Consider the following 21,883-nt stretch of genomic DNA (forward strand, 5'->3'; position numbering starts at 1 on the left):
TAACTCATTCAGAATATTATCATTGTAAAACGTCAAACATAGACCGTTATTTTAAGTATATGCTTCTACTTTCTCGTGCCAGTTTAGAAGTATATTTAATGTATTTTCACATTTGGTTAATTCATAAATGTTTTACTAATCCATCTTTCACCAGTTCAAAAATATATATTTAATCGAAAATAAAGAAAAAGAAGTGCAAGAAGCCAACGTTATTGTGTTAGGTTCAAATTCATCTAACAGCGATATTTTTAACAAGCAGGATACCTGGTAATGTCAATTTAAAAATAAAGTCAAGAATCTATCTATTTACACCCAATATTGTTTCCTGTACGACAATTTCACACAAATTTATTCTGCGTAACATGTGCATATTTTTCTTTTGACACTAAATTTGTGGTTAAGTAAGAATAAAACATTTAAATAAAACAGTTGCGTAGCCTGTCCATAATAAATGGACTTTTTTACATTTAATTTTTATCTTTTCTTCATACATTTAGTGGAGATGATTCAATTTCCATCCTCCAAACTATCTCGGATGGCGTTTGAAGCCTCGTTGTCCTCAGTAGGCTTGGAGTTTTCGGCAACTTTATCGTCCTGTTCATTGTCATTTGATGTCTGAAAACAAAAAAAATTATTTCAAAACGCAAAACAACCTGAATGCTGATATCTCCTGAATACGGTAAAGGAACACGATAAAACATTAGGAAATTCGCGTAATTGCCATTCTTGACGCTAATTTCAGCCTATTTTTGATGCTATCTTTCCGATGTGCTAGCTTTAAACTGTGCATGAAGGAAACCAACATCATCAAAATCACTATTTATGCATTTAACAACCCTTTCGGGTCACTAAAAATGCCTACACGTATTCAAACTACAAAGTTAAACTTTGCCGAAGTCGTTTACGTCACAATTTTATCTGGCGGGCTGTTCCATACAGGAATGATAGAATAAAAGAATTAAAACTTTAAAATATTAAATTCTCCCGAATTCGAGCATTATCTTGAATGGGTTTGGGTTCCTTATCATTGGAAAAGAAATCGTTAGGAGTGAAAACAACCCTTTTTGTAAACATTTTATGAACGTATTTAAATTGAAATAGTAATCTACGTGATTCAAGTGAGTCTCTTTTCAACTGTAGCGACCTATCTGTCACACTAGATCTCTGACGCTAATCTCCCACAACAAAACGTGCTCCATTATCAATTTATTTCTTAAAATAATCAGCTAACCAAATTTTTCATTAGCTATAAGGCAGCCTTTCCGCTAACCCGGCTTAAAACAGAAACAGGTTAGAAGTTATCCGCTAACCTACTAACCCACTTGAAAAAGTTCAAAAACGGGTCTCCGAGTGGATCAGTTTTAAGCCGGGTATCTTTTACCTACCTGTGGGTTAGTGGGAATGCCAAAACCGGATAACTTTTGATCAACTTACAACAACAACAACGACGAAGACACCAACAGGAACAGCAACAACAACAACAGCAATAGTGCTACTCAAAAAATTCAAGGACCTTTGTTGTAAATATTGATTTCTTTCCAGCTCCGCGTGCTCCGGTTTCTGTTCATAACTATCTAAATCTGATTTATCTGAAGAGTAGAGGGCTAAGGGTACATTTTAAGCCTGGATACATTTTTACCCACGTAAATGGAAACGATAAAAAACGGATTAGAACTAGTTTAAAGCAAACTAGCGTTTCCATTGATTCACTTTAAAAACTGATACATTTTAACCTGTTTTTGTTTTAACCCAGGCTAGTCGAAATTCTGCCTAAATATTCAATTTAGAATGATGGCAAACACAGTCAACACTTCTTTAAAAAAACACCTATGACAAAGCCTTCCCTATCGATATCAACCATAAACATAGCCTTGTAATCAAGTTTAAAATGCCTTCAAAATAGGAGCTTAAAATCCCTTCTAACGAAACAAAGACTGCACATGAAAAAATGTTTGCTTTCAATACCATTTTATCAAGACATTGACAACACATCGAAGCAAAAAGGCACTATCTTATGAAATAAAACCTACCACAAGGTATGTTGATTTTGCTTTGAAGCGATTTCTTTGGGCAAAGGCATAAAAATCATTGTTCACCTTGGTATTTTCTTCATCTTCCTTTTGCGTTGCATTTGCTTCTAATTCCTCCTCAACTTCTTCTGCTGGCAACATGTCCACTGGCTTGTCTACGTTAGTTTCTGCGAGGAAATAATATCATTGAAACCGTTTTTAGAGTACTTAGTAAATTTACTTATCAGAAAATAAAGTTTATTCTGACACAATAAGCCATGACACAATAAGCAATGACACAATAAGATACAAATGGAGAATGTATTTGCTCTCAAGGACAGGTATACGTCACCCTTTCTGAAAAAGTGGTTGAAAAGGGGAGGTCTTAGGGAGTAAAATAACAAGTAATGGGTAACTTCAGAACATAATCAAGTAATTTTACCAACAACATTGTCATTTAAAGAAACTTCTAGCGAACTGATGACTGAGCTGACAATAGATTTTTAGGTAAATAATGGGTCATTTTAATCGTTAGTGACCTGCAAACAAAACATATTTTAAGAGGCTAAATCTTTTCTTATTAGATGGAGGCTTGATTTCAAAATTTCGGTCTTACGTGCCTAACTCACTAGGTTCCTACATGCCATTGCTTAGTGTGCTCATGACATTAGTGGACCTTCCAATCACAGTTAAGTCATAAAAGGATAACGTTTTCGCAAAAACAAAAGGTCCCTTTTTGTAAAAGCAAAATATAAATAGCCTGGAAGAAGATCTAATTCGAGTCAAGCATAAAACAAGTAGGACACATGTCGGTCGATTGCAATGGTGCGTATCGGTGTAATTTTCTCAGAAAGTCATTCTCAAAATGACAGCTAAACCCAAGGTAAAAACACAATTCTAGTTGGGCCTTAGCTATACGAGAGTAAAATCTATGCTGGAAAAATGCTTCAATTTCATATGACAAATTATTCATTTTGCAAGTCTGTGAAATTTATGTCGCTTGGGGTTTTAGGAACAAAAAGGACACTTAACATGACAATCAATTGAAATTATGCGATTCATCAGCGCGTTCTTTATTTGGAAGTCCACAAAATTTATGTCCGCTTTTAAGTAATATGATACAAAAAGATTAATGAAACGCAAACACGCGGAATATCTGCGAAGTCCACAATGTCCGCGTTTTGGGGCTTTTTAAGACAACAAGAGAGGAAAGGTAATAAATAATTCGTCTAGTTTTTTGAAAAATAGAAAAACGGGAAGACATTCGTCAGCTGTAAATGACAAAAATGCCTAAGCATTTACATTGGAAGTTCAACACTCAAAGACAGCGCATCAATGCATAAATTTACTATCAACTTTAAAAAATCTTCAGAAAAAATATCATCCCATGTGCTAGAATCAACAAAATATTCTTGAAATAGAAATTTCATACTACTGATATGGTGATGGTTTCTTTGAATTCGGCAAAAACAGGACTATTGAAGGTCAAATATTTAACACAAATTTTGATTCAGATTTTCGTCTGCATTGGTTCATTTTGGATTTTCAATTACTAGCAAACTGAATTACGAAGAAGAATATGATAAATTTGATAAATTGCAGCATCAGTTACCTTCGTTTTCCTTAATCATTTTACCACTTTCTCCCTGGTCTCCTGTCGCTTTGAAAACAGATGGCTCTACAATTAAGATTGTACATCATGAGCAATAGAGCGAAAACATTATGAAAAGATAACAATTTCACAAATGGAAATATAGGTTCAGGTGATCTGTAACAGTCGTTTCCACAATGTAGAATATTTTTAATGAGAGAAAGCAATCAATAAGAAATATTATTTTAGAGCTTGCTGAAAAATTGGAATTTTAGATGTTGTAGAAAGAGACACTAGATTTGCAAGCAAGTACAAAATGGACCAATGTAGAGTTCCAATGAAAACCAGTTGAAAACTATCGAAAGTTGGTTCACGAGGTAAAGCTCAAGGATTGAATATAAAATGCAAATTAAGGTAAGAACAAATTTTAACTCCTTCGCAACGTTGCAGAGGTGGTTGGGCGAGGCCTTAATTGTGGTTTTACCATAATCTTTTAAAAAAACATGGTTGAACTTGCCACCACGTTTGTGACAATGAAAACAGGTAGCAAATACTTTTTATATAGAAACACGAGATTGAGATTAACAGTAACTCGTGTAGGTCTTAATTTGCAGTTGGGTTGAAGCTATCGAAACTGATATTAAAGGATATGGATAACATATGGATAAAAAGTTTTATGTCACCAGTCAGCTGAAAAAACCAAAAAATTGTCCAGATTAAATATCACTTCACAACTAAAGCATATTCAAGAAATTAAAACCATCGAAGACAATAGCTGATATCAGATTACAGAATCTACAATGGCCATCAATACCTTAAGCTTGTTAAGTTCGTAAGACCGCATCCTGTGTACTGTATGAAAGATTTAAGTTCTCAGATGAAATTATTCCTGCTTACGTTATGATCTATTCACTAGCCCACGAAGCATTAATAGGGCATGGTCCTCGTCAGATCAATATACAACAAAGCAACTGACAAGACGGTTATGAGATAGATCTATAAGGCAAAGCCTAGGCAATTTCTTCTCATCGAAAAGGCCAACGGTTTCGCTTTAATGAAATCTTAGAGGCATAATGAAATATTGTAATAGCCAGGTCGCATGACCTTAAATGCCACGTGATTAAAACGAGACGTATGAGTTTTCCAGGTGTCCCTGCAGTCAGTACAATTGTCTGCATATTTGCGGCTTAAGAGTGCTACATGCAAATAAAAGCTTCGCACACGAACTCTGTTCGTTTCGTTAATGCGTATTTCATCTTTGTAACAACTTAGAAATGGGAGTGTAAATACAAACAGGCAACTTGTCCTTTCTTATGTTAATTCTGTATTAATCAATTGTCCCTTCTAAACACAAAGGAACAATCTTCCCCTCTTTAAAGCATCTTTATCTGTTAATAAATCCCACTGTGACTAAACATTTGATTAAACATACTAAAATCAAAATACTTTTCTTGATCCAACTCTTCTGTTTCCTGAAAGGCAGTCCCTAAACTCCATAAAATCAAACAAATCTTTCAACATAAGATAGTTTTCAGGGCTGACATGTATTTGTGACCTTCAAAAAATCCCCAGTCCATCTGATATCAAATCCAAAGACAACACATCGTCCTCAGTTAAAATGGGAAGGGACATCATCTTCATTGATTGTTAATATATGGTTGCTAAAGACATGGTGAGTTGCCAGGCAAAAAGGCTACCTACACATACTATCATACGCAACGCTCGCAGAATTTCAGATCTGAAAGTTGCTTTAAGTTGAAAATGCAGAAGTAAAAAAATTTCCTTAAGAAATTTTGAACATTTTACATAATATCAAGTAATAAGGGGGTTAAGGAAATTATGGGAAAATATTAGTAAGACGGATAAGACGGACACGACAAAGGAAGTAAAGAACGAACCAATCACAGAATTTGCGACGCTTATGTTCTGTATTACCAACTAAGACCAGCCCGAATTTCTTATTTTCATGAATTATACATGAATTATAATCCTTTAATGATATAAGCAAACCTGTATTGTAAAGTGTCCTTTTTGTCACTGTATTGGATAACTGACTCTCTTGTCACAAAATTGTAACAAATATATCAATTTAACCAGAGAAATGGATAGGGTACGATTTTGTAATGAAAAATAGTGAGTATAGATACAAGAATTTTAATTAAAATGATATCCCTGGCTACGGTAGTGATTGCTTTAAACATTTTGGAAAACTTATTTCACAACCAAATACGAAACGTTTTTAAGTGGCCTAAACCAATAAATGCAAAAGAAATGCTTTACTCAAGGGTAAGGTTAGAAACACCATCTACAAAGGCATCTTGTTTTCAATACACATTTAAAAACGCCGATTGACTGATTTCTAACAGCCTACTCATAAGGGAAGACTTCAACCGAACTTCATGGATAATATTAATAGAAATATTAATAGATAATAGAAACTGCCTAAAAATATTCTTGGCACGAACAAGTAACTCGTGGCATTGCAAAATTTGTTAGATACTTTATGTCCATCATATTTTGCGATTGACAAGATCTTGTATCATTTTAGCAAAAGGAAAAGAACTGTTCCCTCGCATCTTTTGAGGACCTTTTCTTTCAATCTTAGAAAATATACATTTACTATACATTTACACCGGAATATCGAATCATCTTCAGCAGTTAATTATGTTGTGGTTTTAACTTTTTTGTCCTGATAAGTCAATTAGACCAATGTCTTAACATTGGAATGTCATTGTCTAAAATAGTTTCATGCAATAACTGGCTATGTCTCTCTTTCATGATTATCGCCTCGCTCTTTCTTATTTCATAAACACTGGATGGAACTTTTTGAACGCTTTCAAGGAACTTTACGAAGAATCTACAATATAACGCATTTGCAATTGAACAGTCATATTTATTGTTTCAGATGTAGCAGCAACAACTGCTATCCAACCATATACGCATATATGCTTAGATAACTGAAAATAAGAAGAAGCAGAACACGTTTAAAGCATGTAGAACTGTTTGCAAGAGAATACTTGGTCACGAGATATTCAGTAAAGACAGGTATCTTTTTTGGGATATTAGACAAAGAAAAAGTCAAAAGTATAATGTTTACCATTTTGTTGGTCATCTTCCTCAAGATCTTCCACTTTGTCTTCCTTTTTATCATCTTTTTCAGGCCGCGTCTTCTTTGCGGCAGCTTTCATTTGATTCTCGCCTTTCAATTTCGCTTTTAGCTCTGCTTTCCTTTGCTCTGCAGTTGTTTTTCCTTTCTTCTCTTTGGAAGAGCTCTTCTCGGGGGTACTGACTTCTTCAACGGCATCATCTTTTGCGCCCCTTTGCACTGACTTCCTGTCCTCCGCAGAGGATTTCCTTCGCGACACTGCCTCTCGATCGTCACTGTCGTTGTTGTTTGCCTCTTCATTCTGTCCAAGCGGCGGTAAATCTTGCGTAAGACTTCGTTCTAAAGAAACATCGTTATGATTTGCTTTGTCTGATTCTATGCTGTGTGCATCTGATGGTTCCTTTGCAGAGGTCGAGTTCGTCAAATCATCTTTATCAGAAAATGCTTTGTCGCTTCTAACGGGCGTTTTCACATGTCCCTGAGACTAAGAGGAAACATATGTGTTAGAAACAGACAAAAATAGTATTCCTAATAGGGTAAGCTTGATTGAGCCATGGCTCAGAATCTTTACTATTCTTCCATCATAGAATTTTTATCCAAGATTAAAATAGATCTTATAAATGTTTGACATAGATTACAGCTGCCACAGAGATACATCAAAAGGCCACTGTTAACGCAGGTTCACCCATAAAACTACAAACCTAACATAACCTTGGAAATCTGATGTGATAAGAAACCTCTGACACAGAATATAAAACAAATTACGTACAATTGAATTTCGTTCTTTTGAAAGGTTGAACAATTCAAATTTTTGCAGTGGTAGGTTCATGAGCTTGTAGACCACCAGGGAGATTGTCTGAATCACTCGCGAGAATGGATAAACGATGGACAATCTAGTAACTTAACTTAAGGCGACAAAAAATCATTGTATGCATTTATGGTCATTAACAGATTTCAAAGGTTCCGAAGCTAATTTATGATTCTATTATGTTTATAAATATTATTTTTCAACCTCTCGATTCGAGGATCCCATTTCCTAAACAGTGACAACAAACAAACGAGGGAAAGGTGTTTCCAAAACAAATCCTTTTACAAAACCCTTGACTGTAGGTATACTGAAAAAATTAAACTGTTTAATTATAATCTTAAAATGTATAGTTACAAAGGAGGTTTTTAAAACGATGTAATAACGCTAAACTACTGTAAAATGAATAGAAAGTAATGTAAACCATCAGCCAAATACTCACTAGTGCTTTTACAGGCGGTCTTGCCCTTTTCTGCAAAAAGAGACCAGAGAATGTTAAGGCTACTGGCAAAAATCTAAGGAGAACCTAATGGTTGAAAAGCAACAAGCAAGCTTGATAACGACATGGTAAATAAAGAAGGATATGTGCATAACATTTTAGCTTTTTAAGAAAAGAATCGCAAAAAGTGGTAAGTAACAATGGAAGATAAAAACTGCAATAGTAAAGGAAGATAAAAACATGTAAATACTATAAAAAAGAAAAGTAAAAATTTGACAGTGTTGTTCCTTGAGTGTGGGTGCTGCGATGTAATCAGGGGCGCTTATCCAGGAGGGGCAGAGGGGGCAATACCCAGGAGAGGCAGAGGGGGCAATCAGTGCCCTTAAATATACACTCCTAAGAAAAGATTATAGAATCTTTTAGATAATTGATAACTAGTTTAGCCATTCTCATTATGTTAATTTCCATTAGAAATTCAAAAAAATAGAAAAGTTCCCCGTTTTTGTTGTCAGACTTTGATAACGGAATATTCAGAAGATGATAATAAACTTTGAAAACCAACGGTGTCTTATTAGACACTGACTATTTTGCCCATCATCAGAACAAGGATGTTACGCTTATTTTATTCCTTAATATAAGAAACGCGCTGAATTAAGAAAAATAAATTTACATTTGGTTCTTGTGATTATTATTTTTCTTTTTACACTCTAAATGATTCTGCAACCATGGAGTGTTGTTGAGGCTAAGCAGACAATCAAAGTCTTACTGGCAGCCCATTTATATTTGCCGTGATTTTCGTTAAGCAAAAAATTTCGAGCTTGATCTTGTAGGGCTAAAAATACAGCAAAAACCAATGACTCTGCCATAGGACAACACCTTTTAGACAACCCAGCAAAACTCTAAAATGACGACATGTTTCAGATAATTGGGAGAGCCCGGTCGTCTTTTTTTACCTAGTAGTTTTGGAATCGATCTACATACAAACGAAAAAGTCGCTATTGTGTAGTAAGAAGGTAGTTTGTTTTTGGACACCAGTGGTAGCTTTTTCTATAGGCACGCACCACTGACTGGACAACTATGCCGGTCGTGTGCTCGCGTTTTTCTGATTGGCCCATTTCGATCTTCTGACTTTCTGAATCATCATTATTACGTTTTTCTGATTGGCCTACACAGCTGGGTATATATTTTCCATCGTGTTCTTTCGGACCCTTATTTTGACGTTTGATACTCTGAGGAGCGTCTTTCAGATGAAAAAACCTTTAGTATGTTGCAAGATGTTCGCTTTTTATCAAAGCCTTGCCTTTTCAAAGCCATTTCACGTTCTGCACCGCCAAAAAATTTCTCACAACAATTTCGAATAATGACAAGGCCTTTTAATACCCACTTGCATGAAGAATATGTCAACAATTTGCTCGATTCGATTATTGTAGTGTAAAAAATTTTACTGTTTGCCCTCAGCACCAACACTGCCCCCCCCCCTGATTTAATCTTGTGTAGGCGCCCCTGGATGCAATGACTCATTCTTACTTATAAAACTTAATTACCACTGGGTTAAGCGCATTAGGATGCACTATAAAATATAAAAAGAATTGTATTTTTCAGAAGGAACGAAATTTTTTCTATCTATTTCGCTATGAACTGGATGTCAATCTTATAGACTATATGACGTAATCGATGCAAATAGGCAATGGACTACTGCATATAAATAGCCAGATCGAAGAACATGACTAAGTTTAAAAGTTGTATCAGAACAATGGTCAATCCCAACACATGCTCTACCTATCCAGATCAGTTAAACAACCTAATTGACGTCATATTAAGATCAAAACTGTAAAGATGATTAAACAAAATATTTTTAATTACCCGTATATAAAATATTGAAATAATTTGTCATTCTTGAAACTGTCAGGGAATATCTAAAGGAGCACCTTGTTGTCAGAAATTTGAAAAGTACAATGCTATTTAAACATAAATTTTTGTTCTTTTTTAGGAAACTTCGAACTATATGCAAGACAAGAACTACTGGCCCTATTGCACCTCTGGGCTTTCGTTGAAGTATTTCTAAGACCTATAATATAATGACTATGCTCCAACCGACAGTTCATGAGCCCATTCTATAAATTGCCCCTCATTATTACGGAGTACACATAAGTGCTCTACCAATCAAGATTCTGAAAGTCATTTCCACTGCATATATAGCAAAAAAGAATCCCCCGTCCAAGCAAAACTGTTTTTGTCCACCGTGTGTGTTTGGCGGCACTAAAGTAAAGCGAAGTATAACCAAAAAAGCAGACGACAGTCTATTTAGTTGTTTGACCCAGCACCTTGTCGGGCTAATGGTCCTTCAGGCAACTTGTCTGTTACCTTATTCTATTTTATCAGAAAGGACATACAAATCAATTCAACTTGCTTTTTATTTTATTGCCGCCAAATTGTAGTTTAGGACAAAAACATTTTATTTCAGGGTCGTCGTCCTAAGAACAAGTTCAATAAAAAGCTGCATTTTCCACCTGGTGTTTAAATAGCTCTTGTATATATCTCACACGAAAGCCGTTTTTCAAGACATGACTTATGAGCATTCTTATAATGAATATAAAGCAAGAACCGATTCAAAACTTTTGTTTAGGGAGGTCAGTCCAGTCATGCTATTATAATTTCCGGTGGGGGGGGGGCAAGACCCCTTCGCCCCCACCTGCATCTCGGTCCTTCTATAGAAATCCAGAAAAAACGCATACCTTCCTATGTGGTGGTTCCGAAGACATCGATTTCAGCTTTAGCCCGCCTTTTCTTGGTGTTAAACTTGTTGATCCATTTTCACTGTATGCCATTTTTAAAAACTTTTTACCGTAACCAACTGCAACATATTTCTCTAAGCTTTTCAGTTGAGCAGGTTCCAGTACTTCTATGCCATCTAATGTATATAGACTGGAAAACAATTTAAAAACACAATTCAAAAATTGGCACTATTTCATTTATGAATTTGGTTTTGATCTCTAATTTTTGCTTTGAAATTTTCTTTTTGAAATAAACAAACTTTTCTGAAATAAAAGTTAATTTGTGAAGGCTAGAGGGTTGTCTTGAAAAACTCCAGCTTTACCAAAATTGTTTCTGAAGCTTTATCAGAATTGATATTTCTCAACGTTTAGGTGTAAATTAAAAGTTTTCTTGAAAAATATCACCAAACTGTATTCAGCAAACTGTATTCTCTTTCAATTGCTTCCTAATATGTCTGTGAAACATGAGACATTCTCGATAAAAATGACGTATCTGGGAAATAACGATAAACATCTATGACCGCCACATGGTCTAACCAGCTTATCAGTATCTCCTCTCTTGCATACCTCCCTCTATTTGACAACGCTCTGTTTGAGAGCGAGAATCTTGTGAACAGGACCAAGTTCTAACCAGATGATTAATTTTGAAGATGAAATATGGTATAACACGAGAAACTATAAGCTATCAATGAGATCGGATTCTGCATACTACAGCAAAAAGGGTCAAAAAGGAAAACAGAATCGACATGCCATAAACAATAATTCATAGTGCGAAATGACTAATAGCACTGGCGAAGAACTGGATTCTACGTGTATGAAACTGGTGAATGGAAAATGTGGAGAACCCTATTTTCTTAAAAGACAATAAGATTTTGACGCATCAGAAGGTCCACAGTTAAACACAGAAGACCCACAGAAGACCCACAGAATAAATAAGGCCAAAGAGAGTGGCAACACGTCAAAACAAGTTAAAAATAGCATGCTCGTGGGTCACTATCTTTTACAAGCTAATAAACTGGAGTTTTAGCACAGAATGCTGCGAATTCATATGAATAATTAACACAATAGTTGTCTATCGCAGAACTGAAAACCACCGTGCGATTGATTTCGCATCCTTTGATGTCATCATAACATCAAATTCGAAAAATAGTCGCAAAGTAGCACGCATTGGTACGACACTGGTCTGAAAATGGCATTTCTTTAGTTTGTTATTAAACTTTCATGAACATTTTGTTTCCTATAGTTCGCATTCGTAATTCAATTTTTCCCCGAAATTAAGTTGTGTTTTGCACAGCAAACTAGTCGTTTTGCATTGTGACTGGAGAATTCGAATCAAAAACTTCATTGTGTCTGGGTTCATTCAGTCAGCGCATTAAAAACACGACTTATGACACTTAAAAGCAGTATTCGTACAGCTATCCTTTGAAAGGGCTCCAGCAATTCATGTTGCGTGATATAAGAGCTCAATCATACTTTCTCTTTCCAACTGCTGCTGCATTTAAATCATTTGAATAATTTTCTTGATTAAACAGCATTATGACGAAAGCAGCATTGTGCTGACAGCTTTGGGGCCGTACAGATGTAAAAGTAAACTGCAAATGTAAGCATAAACTGCAAACATTCAGTCTCAGACACAAGCTATCAACATGACGAAACTCCTTCCTCTCGAGTACCTGACGAGGTCTAGTAAAAACTCTCTATGTTTGTTTTCATTTAGCAATTAACTGGGTTCACTAACATACATATTTTTCTGTCCAAAAAAACTGCAGACAAAGCGACTAGGTGTATCTTTACTAACAATCCTTCCCAAATTATCTTAACGCTTTGCAAATGTTTGAGAGCAGAACGCGCAGTCAGTTACAAATAAACGATCTGATCTGCTTGAATATGACTGCAAGGTAGCAGGACTGGCTTGACGGTCTTATGAAGATTAGATTTTCATATTCTAGGACTGTTCGCTAACAAAAACCATCTTGATATTCATCTAAACACATACTTCGGTAAATATACTGGAACTGATTTTTCACATGATAAAAAATCAGTTCATCGCAATGCAATTTGACGTTACAAACCTTCTTACAGCCCCAGTGCGAAGTCTTACTTTTTCTGTGACAAACTGAAGAATCTGTAATGAATAAATAAATAGAAAGATGAAACGTCTACAAAAAAGTTGGAAAACAATGCATTCCTAATGCAGCCCTAATACGCCGTTCAAATATCAAAGCAATTTCACTTCTGAAAATTTTTACAAAGATAATTTACACTCATGATGCGCCTATGGCACAGAGGGGAGGGCATGGACACTGGGTTAAGCGACAATGTGCCTTTTCAGTGTTGGAATTTCCTAATGCCTATCCTCATCAAATCTAGGTCCGATAAATATCTGTACAATTAAGAACTGTCTCTGAAAAAGGTCTATATAAAAGGAGAGCTGGCCTGTTCAATAGATGGGCGTGTTCTTGGTAGCCACATTATCCCAACTGTTTTCATATTCCCATAGCCACTGCACCATAACTCTTTTGTCACTGGTGAGCCCTCGAAGGTTTTCAATCAAAGGAGCGCCACCACACACGTTATAATCGAGGAAAGTTGCTCTTAGGAGCCAATATTTGAGGCAAATAAACAAATGGAAGGGCAAGAGTTATCTAAAGGTGGTTCACGCTTTTCTGTTGGCGAGTAGCTACTATTTATGCTCGGTTGTACGCCCAAGAATGAATAAATAGTTTGGCCGATAAATCTCGTGGTTAACTTCTCGAATAAAATTATAACAATATAAAGACTATTACTTTGGTCGTTTAAAAATTACACGACTTATATCAGGTACACATAAGATTATTTCTTCGTTTTCATATAACATAAATATTAAGTATCCAGACATTTTACCAGCTTCATATAATTCATCCATTTTATACCCATCTCGATATTACAAAGAGAAAATCCAATCAAGTTTACTAAGGGCCCGTCTATACAAAGTTTCGTGAGCTACAAGGAATTTTGTTTTGTGAGCTAGTTGAAAGGTAACCAACTACTGCGGATATACTAATTTTTCTAGTGGCTTTATCACTAACAAATATTAATCACTAATTAAAATAAGTATTGCAGATTTGGCGTTATAACACTAATAAATATTAGGCAGATATGCTGATATTATATTCCTTTATATCAAAACACAAAAACGAAAGAGTACAACAACTTCCTGGATTTTATGTTGCTAAGGCACAGCTGCAAAAACCAAACTATAGTTAGGCCAAATGTTCTTTTATAAACAGTCCATTGGTAATCTTATGTGAAATGAATATCTTACGAACTCTGAAGAGTTTAATCTGCATGCATACGCAGCATTAAATATGCTCTTTTGCAGATTCAATCATCTACATAATGGAATTCAATACGCCAGATTATCAAGATTAGTGCCAATCTGTTCTTTCCAAACAGTGGATAGGAAGAGGTGTTTAAATATTGACCACTGATTGCAAAGATTTAATGATGATTAAATGCTCACCGTATCCATACCAGTGTGCAAGATACGTTTGTCAAGGTGAATTTTGAAGCAAGGTTGTTTGTCGTCTCCATTTCGAAAGACGCTAGGGAGTAAGATGAAATTATCAGATTGGCATTGCATGAACTGTTGAATGGATCTGGAAAGAATGGCATTTTCAATGTTTAGAATACAAAGAGCAAAAACACAGACTGATTAGAACATGCATTCATAGATAGCTGAAAATATTTTGTGTGAATGAGAATGAACTCTAGACGCTCTAGCACTTCTAGGAAGCTTCTTGGAAATATAAATCATGGCTTTAATATTTCCCTAGAAATGATGTCTGTTTTCTTTATGATGGTTACGAAAACATTCTGTGATTCAAATTTTTAGGAAAAAACAGGAGCTTCGAAATTTCTTCGTTTTTTTGCGCCATCTTAATGCAAACGTAAGTATTTACTAAATCATAGAAATTAACTTTCAAAATGTGGAATTTACCAAATCGGCATGACATGCTAAATTAGGCATCTTTAGATTTTCAGTGAGCAGAAATTCTGACTATTGCCGACCTCCTCGTGTTTAGAAGAAACGTCAAACTCAATTGCAAATATTAAATTTCAGGTGACGTTGATTGTTTTTAGACAGACATGAAAATAATCTCAAAAAAACACAGCAGTTGCAATTGTCTTTACACAGCTATCCAAACGGACATTGCAATCGACTCGTGGCTTGAGAATGTGACCAAACCTGACGGTCAACACATAAACAAGTTGAATGTTGTTTCCGTCGATGAAAATCCCATTTTGTTTAGGGCTTACAAATCCAAAGACAAACTTCTAGTCGCATATTGGACAGAAGGGTAGTAGGTCATGGTGGCTAACCTCTGTTCACATAATCCTCAAAACATAAGAAAAAACCATGCAGATTCTTTAAGGTCATGTTCTGATCTAAGCCTTACAATAACTCAAAACAATATAACAAAATCTAAGGCGGAGTTAACGCAAATCGGATGATTGGATTGATGCTGCAACATCTTAATTACACAGGGCATTAACTCATCTTAAGTCAACAGCATTTCAACGGACAAGTTGTGTTTAATTCACTAAAAAACTGTGCATCATTTTGTCGAAAGGTGAAAAAAGCTCAGGAAAGTGTTCAAATGTGCAGAAGTAGCCATTGCGGTCGCAAATTTTGACCAGAAGGGTGGCATCTTGGTTTTTCAGATGCAAGAATTGTTACCAAATAAACTCCTATAATTCTCTGAAAGAAAACAAATCATGAAAAAACACGGACGACCGAGGGCACACCTATGATATTTCGTACTTAAAAGCCTCGGGTATTCAATTTTTGGCAAGAATAATCCAACATATAAGAAAAATACGGCCAACAATAAATAACCAAATAGCTTCTTTTCGTATTACACAATCGAAAAATGTTCATTCTTTTGCTAATTCAGAAATAACTTATTTGGCATTAACACAGTGGCTCTACCTTGTGATATTGATCCAGATGTAACTAACACAGGGCGTAGACATCTTTTAGTTACTAGGAGCCTATTTAATCATAACCTTGAGAGTCAAAAAAATTACGAGAAGAAGTACTGCAAATACAAGTTTCACAAGTGAAAAATAAAACCCCGTCTATGACTATGATTTCATTAATTTTAACATTTGGTGCTATATTTTAACATTTTAACTATAATTTTATGCTAGGAAATTTTCCAATTTTTGGTCTTCGGCTTCATGGCCTCAACCCTATTTCTATGTGCAGGGACGAAAACAAGTTGCTAATTTTGGGGGGGCGTGGAAGTATGAAAATTCCAACTTTAAGTGATAAATTTTTCATTCGACCAGTAGATCTGTTGTACCTACCAAATTGATATTTGTAAATAGCCCGAACACCATAGTTCTATTTTCTTTATAATTACCAAATCTTTACTCAATAATTAGCCTAAAGCATAAAAGCCTAAATCTCTAAATTTTTATTAACATGAAACAAACATTAAACATACTGTAAGAAGTAAAGCAACATTTAAGCAAAACCAGTATTAGATATACTTAATGATTAGTAGTATTCTTTCAGATCAATTGATCAATTTTATCTAAAATACATTTTTTCACGATATAGAAGCACCAAGAATTTGGGCCTTTTATTTTCGTTCTTGATCGAAGAAAACTACCTTTAAACTTTTCAGAGGGCCAAATGCCTTTTCATTCTTTACAATTGAAATGATGATTTGAGAACAAACTTGTGCATATGCCTGATTCGAAAGATGAAATACTCTTCTTTGATCAAATACTTCTACTGCAGTTTTTGCAATGTGTTCTTGCTCCACAGCAGTTTTGTCATAGGAATTTATGATAAGGACTCAAGGACATTAACAAATAACAGGGGGAGTTTAGCATAAACTCGTTTTTTATAAGAAGCGTTGAGAATTTTTAGTACTGAAAGATTCTTAATCTTTTATTGAATTAACTACTCGTAGTTTCTAAAAAAATTCCCACTCTAATATTTTCTGATCAATGCGGGTATTATTATTCCAAACTGTAAGTTTCAAGTTTCTTATCCGTAAGTTCACCTTGCCTGTTCGTAATTTGATTCAACTCCCGTCAGAAAGAAAGAAAAAGAAAACGGGGCAAGTGTGCAATTTGGATCCAGTGGAGACGGGATTCACAATAGAAAACGATTGGATGGGTCAGCTTCAGCCTGTGAATTTTAATGTTTAGAATTTTTATATTTAAAATAAAAAAACTTCTTAAAATATAAAATTCACAAGTTTGGTCTTAAGAAAAAAATTCCAAGTCAACCGTTACGTTTTCCAACTGTAACTGGATTTTCCAGACTTTGGGGGGGCGTTACGCCCCCCACGCCCCCCTATTATTTACGTGCCTGTCTATGTGCAACCTACAGATCTGGTAATGGGTTTGATTTGGATTGTGGCTTCAGCATAAGATGCGTCTTGCGTATTTTGGAGTTAATTGCAATAGTATTACGGCCGTTTTTAGTAAGTATAAGAACAAATTATGCAATTAATAGAGGTTGAATAATGGTCCACCCAAAGAAACATGAAACAAAGTGAGAGCCATTAGAACTTGCCATAAACTTACTACTAGCAATTTTTATTATTTTTTAAGCGGGAATTTCACTTTTTGTGGCACGGGACGTTTTGCAATCGCTGCTGCGTCTTTGTACATTATTTCAATGCAGATTGCGGATTTCGGCTGATTTTTGCTCAGTTTTGCGGCTTTCAAACCCCTCCTACATTGATAAATTTTCACAAAATCACAGTGTTCTGGGTTTTTCCAAAACTCAACTTTCAACAAAACTCAAAACTCGTACTGAAGTTTCCTCCTTTTTCTGTTTGTCCAGTATTGGTATCTTATACATGTTTTTATAAATGGCTTTGAACAAAGCAAACATTTAGTAAACTAAAGCTTTTCGTCTGACACTCTTCAGAGTTTAAAACGTCAGAACATAGATCGAAAACTCTACGCTAGGAAATATATATATACCCAGTTGTGGATCGAAACACTACCCAAAGATTGGAGGATAGGATAAAACAACACGTTCCATCTAATATTAGAAACAAAACCCATCCGCAAAGAGAACAACCACCTCGGTCTTGCAAATCTAAAATTACAACTAAAACCTGCGATTCTGCTATCGGGCAGCATTTACTAGAAAACCCAGATTGTGAAAAAACTACAATGGCGACATGTTTCGGATTATTGGTAAAGCCCGATCGTCGTTCCACCTAGCAGTTTTGGAATATACCTACATAAGCACGAAAAAACCGCCACTGTGTAGACAAAAGGAGATCGTTTTCACCTTAGGACTCCATTGGTAACATTCTCAATAGGCAAGTGGCACTGATTGGTCAACCTATACAGTCATGTGCTCGTGTTTTCTGATTGGCCTATTTCGATCCACAACTGGGTATATATATATTTCCTAGCGTAGAGTTTTCGATCTATGTTCTGACGTTTTAAACTCTTAAGAGTGTCAGACGAAAAGCTTTAGTTTACTAAATGTTTGCTTTTTTCAAAGCCATTTACAAGTTTTGTACCACCAAAAGATTTTTTATATGTTTTTATAAACGCAATGAGCACATCCTGCCTAGTTTCCCCATATGTCCTTGAGAACCACTCCCGATGTGCAAAAAGGACTGCAAAGCTTCAAAGTAATGGCCAACAAAGAATTCTGGTTCTGTAAAACCAGCAAAAAGCCTCATTTTTATTATTTGCATAAAATAATCGTTAACGGTGAAGAGATTTTGATTTAAGACCTTTCTATTCAAGAGTTCTAGCTTTTTGGCAAAAACAATCCAAAGCAAGTAATCCATATCTCACTGCTGGTCAAACTTCATCCAGTAGTTAATCTTTTCTTATCCTGCTAGACACATGGAGAGGCCAAATTTCTATATCCCTTAATCTGTTCAGAATCTGCCCCTTCTCAAGATATCAACACATCGTTATTGTTCAATTAATGGATTTTTATAAAATCAAACGGTATGATCTTCATAACTTTGAGACAGCTATAAAGCTTTTGAAGATATTATTCACTTCTCTCAATAAATGAGATCAAGATATCAAACCAAGCACCAATTGGACTCTAAATATTGACTAGAAGACAGGGAAGATGTTATAATGCTATCATTGCTTTAATTAGCCCTGTGTGCAAAATACCATTTTGATTTTTTTTCATTTTTGCCTATTTAGCAAAAAAAATTTATCATCAAAGAAAAGGCCAGTGTTGCATTTACTTTTTGTTTACTAGGTTCCTTTTTTGGATTTGCTTGTGTAAAAACTTGCTGTGAAGCTACAACAATTATTTTTGCTATAGCCATAGAAAACAAGCATCTTTAACTAATTAAAAGCAGAGCAAAAACTAAAAGCTTTGCAAGCCCCTTTTGACAGCTTCCAATTTAGGCTACTAAGATCACTGGGGTATGAATGAAATATTTCAAAAACAGGATAAAAGTAATCAAGGAAAAGAGCCTGTGAGCAAGGTATGATCATTTTGAAATCAAGCTACCCATAAAAGCCCCTGAAAGCTAATAGACAATACTAAGTAAATTGTGTAATACTAATTAACCACTAAAAGCTATAAGACATTAAACTTCATTTTCATATTTCAGGAAGGAATATGATTCAGTTAGATATGGCAAGCAAAACATTCAAACAAACTTTCAGATTTTCAGTTTACTATTGTAAATTATGGTAGACAAATATCAAACCAAGTGTAACTGCCACAATAAAATATTCCTCAAATCACTCACAAGATTGTTTTGTTCGAAGAACTTTCAGCAGCAGCAACTTTTCTAGCTCTTCCAGAAACAATAACTCTGCTATGGACAACTGGCCTGATTAACTTTTAAAAAGAAAAAGATACAAATTAGTTACCTCTACATGACAAGAGCCTATCGGCCTATAAGACTGAAAAAATTGAACTTTACATAGGCTAGCAGATATACTTTCATTGTTAACTTTCTCTGATAGTTAAAAACAAACTCTAGCAGGTAAAAAAGCAAGCATTCCTAACAACTTTTTCTCTTACATCTGATAAAATTTATTTCATTTACAATGCGGAAACAGTCTACAGATAGTATCCTATTAGCTTAATTTTGCAACTTATTGTCAGGGATGGCGCCAGAAAGTGAGTGATCCACCCACAAAGATGTAATATAACACCATTTTCGCTGTGGTAATTTTAGTTCAAAATATGAAAAAAAATTTAAAAAAATCAAACAATATGATAAAAAATAAAAGTAAATCACAAAGTGGAAGTTATGAAAGTGCCGATGTTGCTTAAAATTTTTCAAAAATTGAAATGCCGACGGGGGCGCTCAATGAATTTTGGGGGGGGCTCTTGCACCCTCGGTGCACCATCCCTGCTTATTGTTTTAAGTGCATTTTTTTGGAAAATAATTTTACTGTGTGCCTTTTAGAGGTCATTCTTTTTCTTTCAATGAATCACACATCACAATTCTTTGATACTACAAACAACTGAGTTCTTGATGCTGAAACAAGCTCCTTGCTTGCTACAAAGGCATGAAATTGTGAGCCCATATGAAATTACTGTGTGTTAGGTAGTCATTGTTATTCCATCACTGCAAGTTATAAAGCTGAATAATCCATCCCTGCTGTGATAAATACACCTTATTGAAGAGTGCCTTGTAGTACTTGTATGCATCCTTTAGCATGATCTAACCACAAAACCACCAGAGAGCATTCTGAAGAAAATTTTCTGCTGAAAATGTAGCCCAAGTACTTAAATAACTGATCTAGAGATAAAAATGTAGCTAATGACGAACAGCATCCCAAAAACAGTGAAAGATAAAATCTGAACAAGGATTTGAAATCAAAGTTCATCAATAAAAAATGACATAACATGAATCTGTTTGTAAGAGCTTGTCAATGGAGTAGTAATGTTTTGATTCTTTGTAAAATTCAATTTTGTAAATAAGTAAACTTTCTCCTTTGGATAAATTTGAAGAAAAAAACAGAATGTTGAGGGTTGTATAGGGGGTCCTTGTTCCCATGTAAAATTGTAATTTGTTCCCATGTTCCTAATGAAATTTTTAAAATTTTCCTGATACCAGTATACACTTCTCTGCTTTTATCTGTTTGAATACTTTCTTTTAAACAGTCAATTGTTTTAGCGCCAATGTTGATAATCAAGTTGTTTTATATCCCTTTTACTTATCAAAACTTAAATCTTAATTTAATTGATCATGTCATTGATTATTTTTTCATCTGCTAATTATGCATGCAAGATTTACATGTATGCAAGTCTCTTTTCAAGAAACATTCAAAGTAAAGAAAAAGATAGACATTTCTAATGTCTCGTGTATCAAATTATTTAATCAAATCTGTGCATTAAAAACCTTCAGCAAATGCAAAAAGGAGTGTCAACTTGTAATATTCTGCATGTTATTGATATAAAGCTTTATCAAGGAGACAAAACATTCACAACGTCTTATTATCACTTGCCTATAACTCAAGTTATAAAAATACAATTAATAATGTATTGGCATTGAGAGGCATAAGATCAACAAGGGGTCAACAATTCATCTTCATCAAGTTAAGATCACATTCATTGAGCGATTATTTGAATCGATAAAATGCTGTGCATCTGAAATTGTTTAACTCGTTTACTAAAAATAGAAGTACCTGCTCGGGCGGTTTCTGCTTGTGGGTGGGGAGAGTGCTTGCTTCTTTGTACCTGTAAAGATAAAATTTTCTCAGTAAAACCTATGAGCATGCTAATAAACAAAAGATAACATCTTTATCTTTAGTGCTGGTATGTATGTTTTCGAGTTATACTTAAATGATTATTAAGCTTTTGGTTGAATGTGCTGCTTCTGTACAAAAGTGTGCCTAACTAAAGATATGTTTGCAGATCAGCTTCATGAATATAGTGTACTAAAGCAATATTTGGATTAACAAAGCGCGCTTTAAAATTTTATTCAAATATAACTGATCTTTAAACTCTTGTCATGTCGCAAAGGTTTAATGTTTGTGGATGGCATGCAAATAAAAGGCATAGTGCCTGCCAAATTCACGACAGCGTGGAAATATGATCACAAAATCATTTCCTGCAATTCACAAGTGAAACGTGTAATTTGTTGAATTAAAAATTCAGTATATCTATTTCTAAATGTATTAAATGCTGCTTA

At 34.9% G+C, this 21,883-nt stretch overlaps 1 protein-coding gene and 1 long non-coding RNA gene across 3 annotated transcripts in view; one reads left to right on the top strand and one right to left on the bottom strand.

Annotated features, from left to right (window-relative positions):
- LOC135689788 (uncharacterized) overlaps nucleotides 1-21,883 on the bottom strand; it is a 22,372-nt gene continuing 489 nt past the window's right edge. The window contains exons 2-11 of one of the 2 annotated variants that reach the window (XM_065207134.2): nucleotides 21,378-21,429; nucleotides 19,484-19,575; nucleotides 14,227-14,308; nucleotides 12,797-12,849; nucleotides 10,686-10,875; nucleotides 7,954-7,983; nucleotides 6,698-7,190; nucleotides 3,622-3,687; nucleotides 2,031-2,197; nucleotides 1-615 (exon numbers count right to left, since the gene is read on the bottom strand). In XM_065207134.2, coding sequence (XP_065063206.1) covers nucleotides 508-615; nucleotides 2,031-2,197; nucleotides 3,622-3,687; nucleotides 6,698-7,190; nucleotides 7,954-7,983; nucleotides 10,686-10,875; nucleotides 12,797-12,849; nucleotides 14,227-14,308; nucleotides 19,484-19,575; nucleotides 21,378-21,429 — 1,333 coding nt within the window. In that variant the 3' untranslated portion in view covers nucleotides 1-507. The remainder of the gene's footprint in view (nucleotides 616-2,030; nucleotides 2,198-3,621; nucleotides 3,688-6,697; nucleotides 7,191-7,953; nucleotides 7,984-10,685; nucleotides 10,876-12,796; nucleotides 12,850-14,226; nucleotides 14,309-19,483; nucleotides 19,576-21,377; nucleotides 21,430-21,883) is intronic. The other variant, XM_065207135.2, reaches the window with a different exon arrangement.
- Nucleotides 19,571-21,883, top strand: part of LOC135689790 (uncharacterized) — a 6,835-nt gene continuing 4,522 nt past the window's right edge. Inside the window, exon 1 of the long non-coding RNA XR_010516551.2 lies at nucleotides 19,571-21,507. This is a non-coding gene — a long non-coding RNA (uncharacterized LOC135689790). The remainder of the gene's footprint in view (nucleotides 21,508-21,883) is intronic.

Source organism: Rhopilema esculentum, chromosome 5 (assembly GCF_057945365.1).
Source record: "Rhopilema esculentum isolate cy_ngs chromosome 5, ASM5794536v1, whole genome shotgun sequence".
Taxonomy (NCBI): domain Eukaryota; kingdom Metazoa; phylum Cnidaria; class Scyphozoa; order Rhizostomeae; family Rhizostomatidae; genus Rhopilema; species Rhopilema esculentum.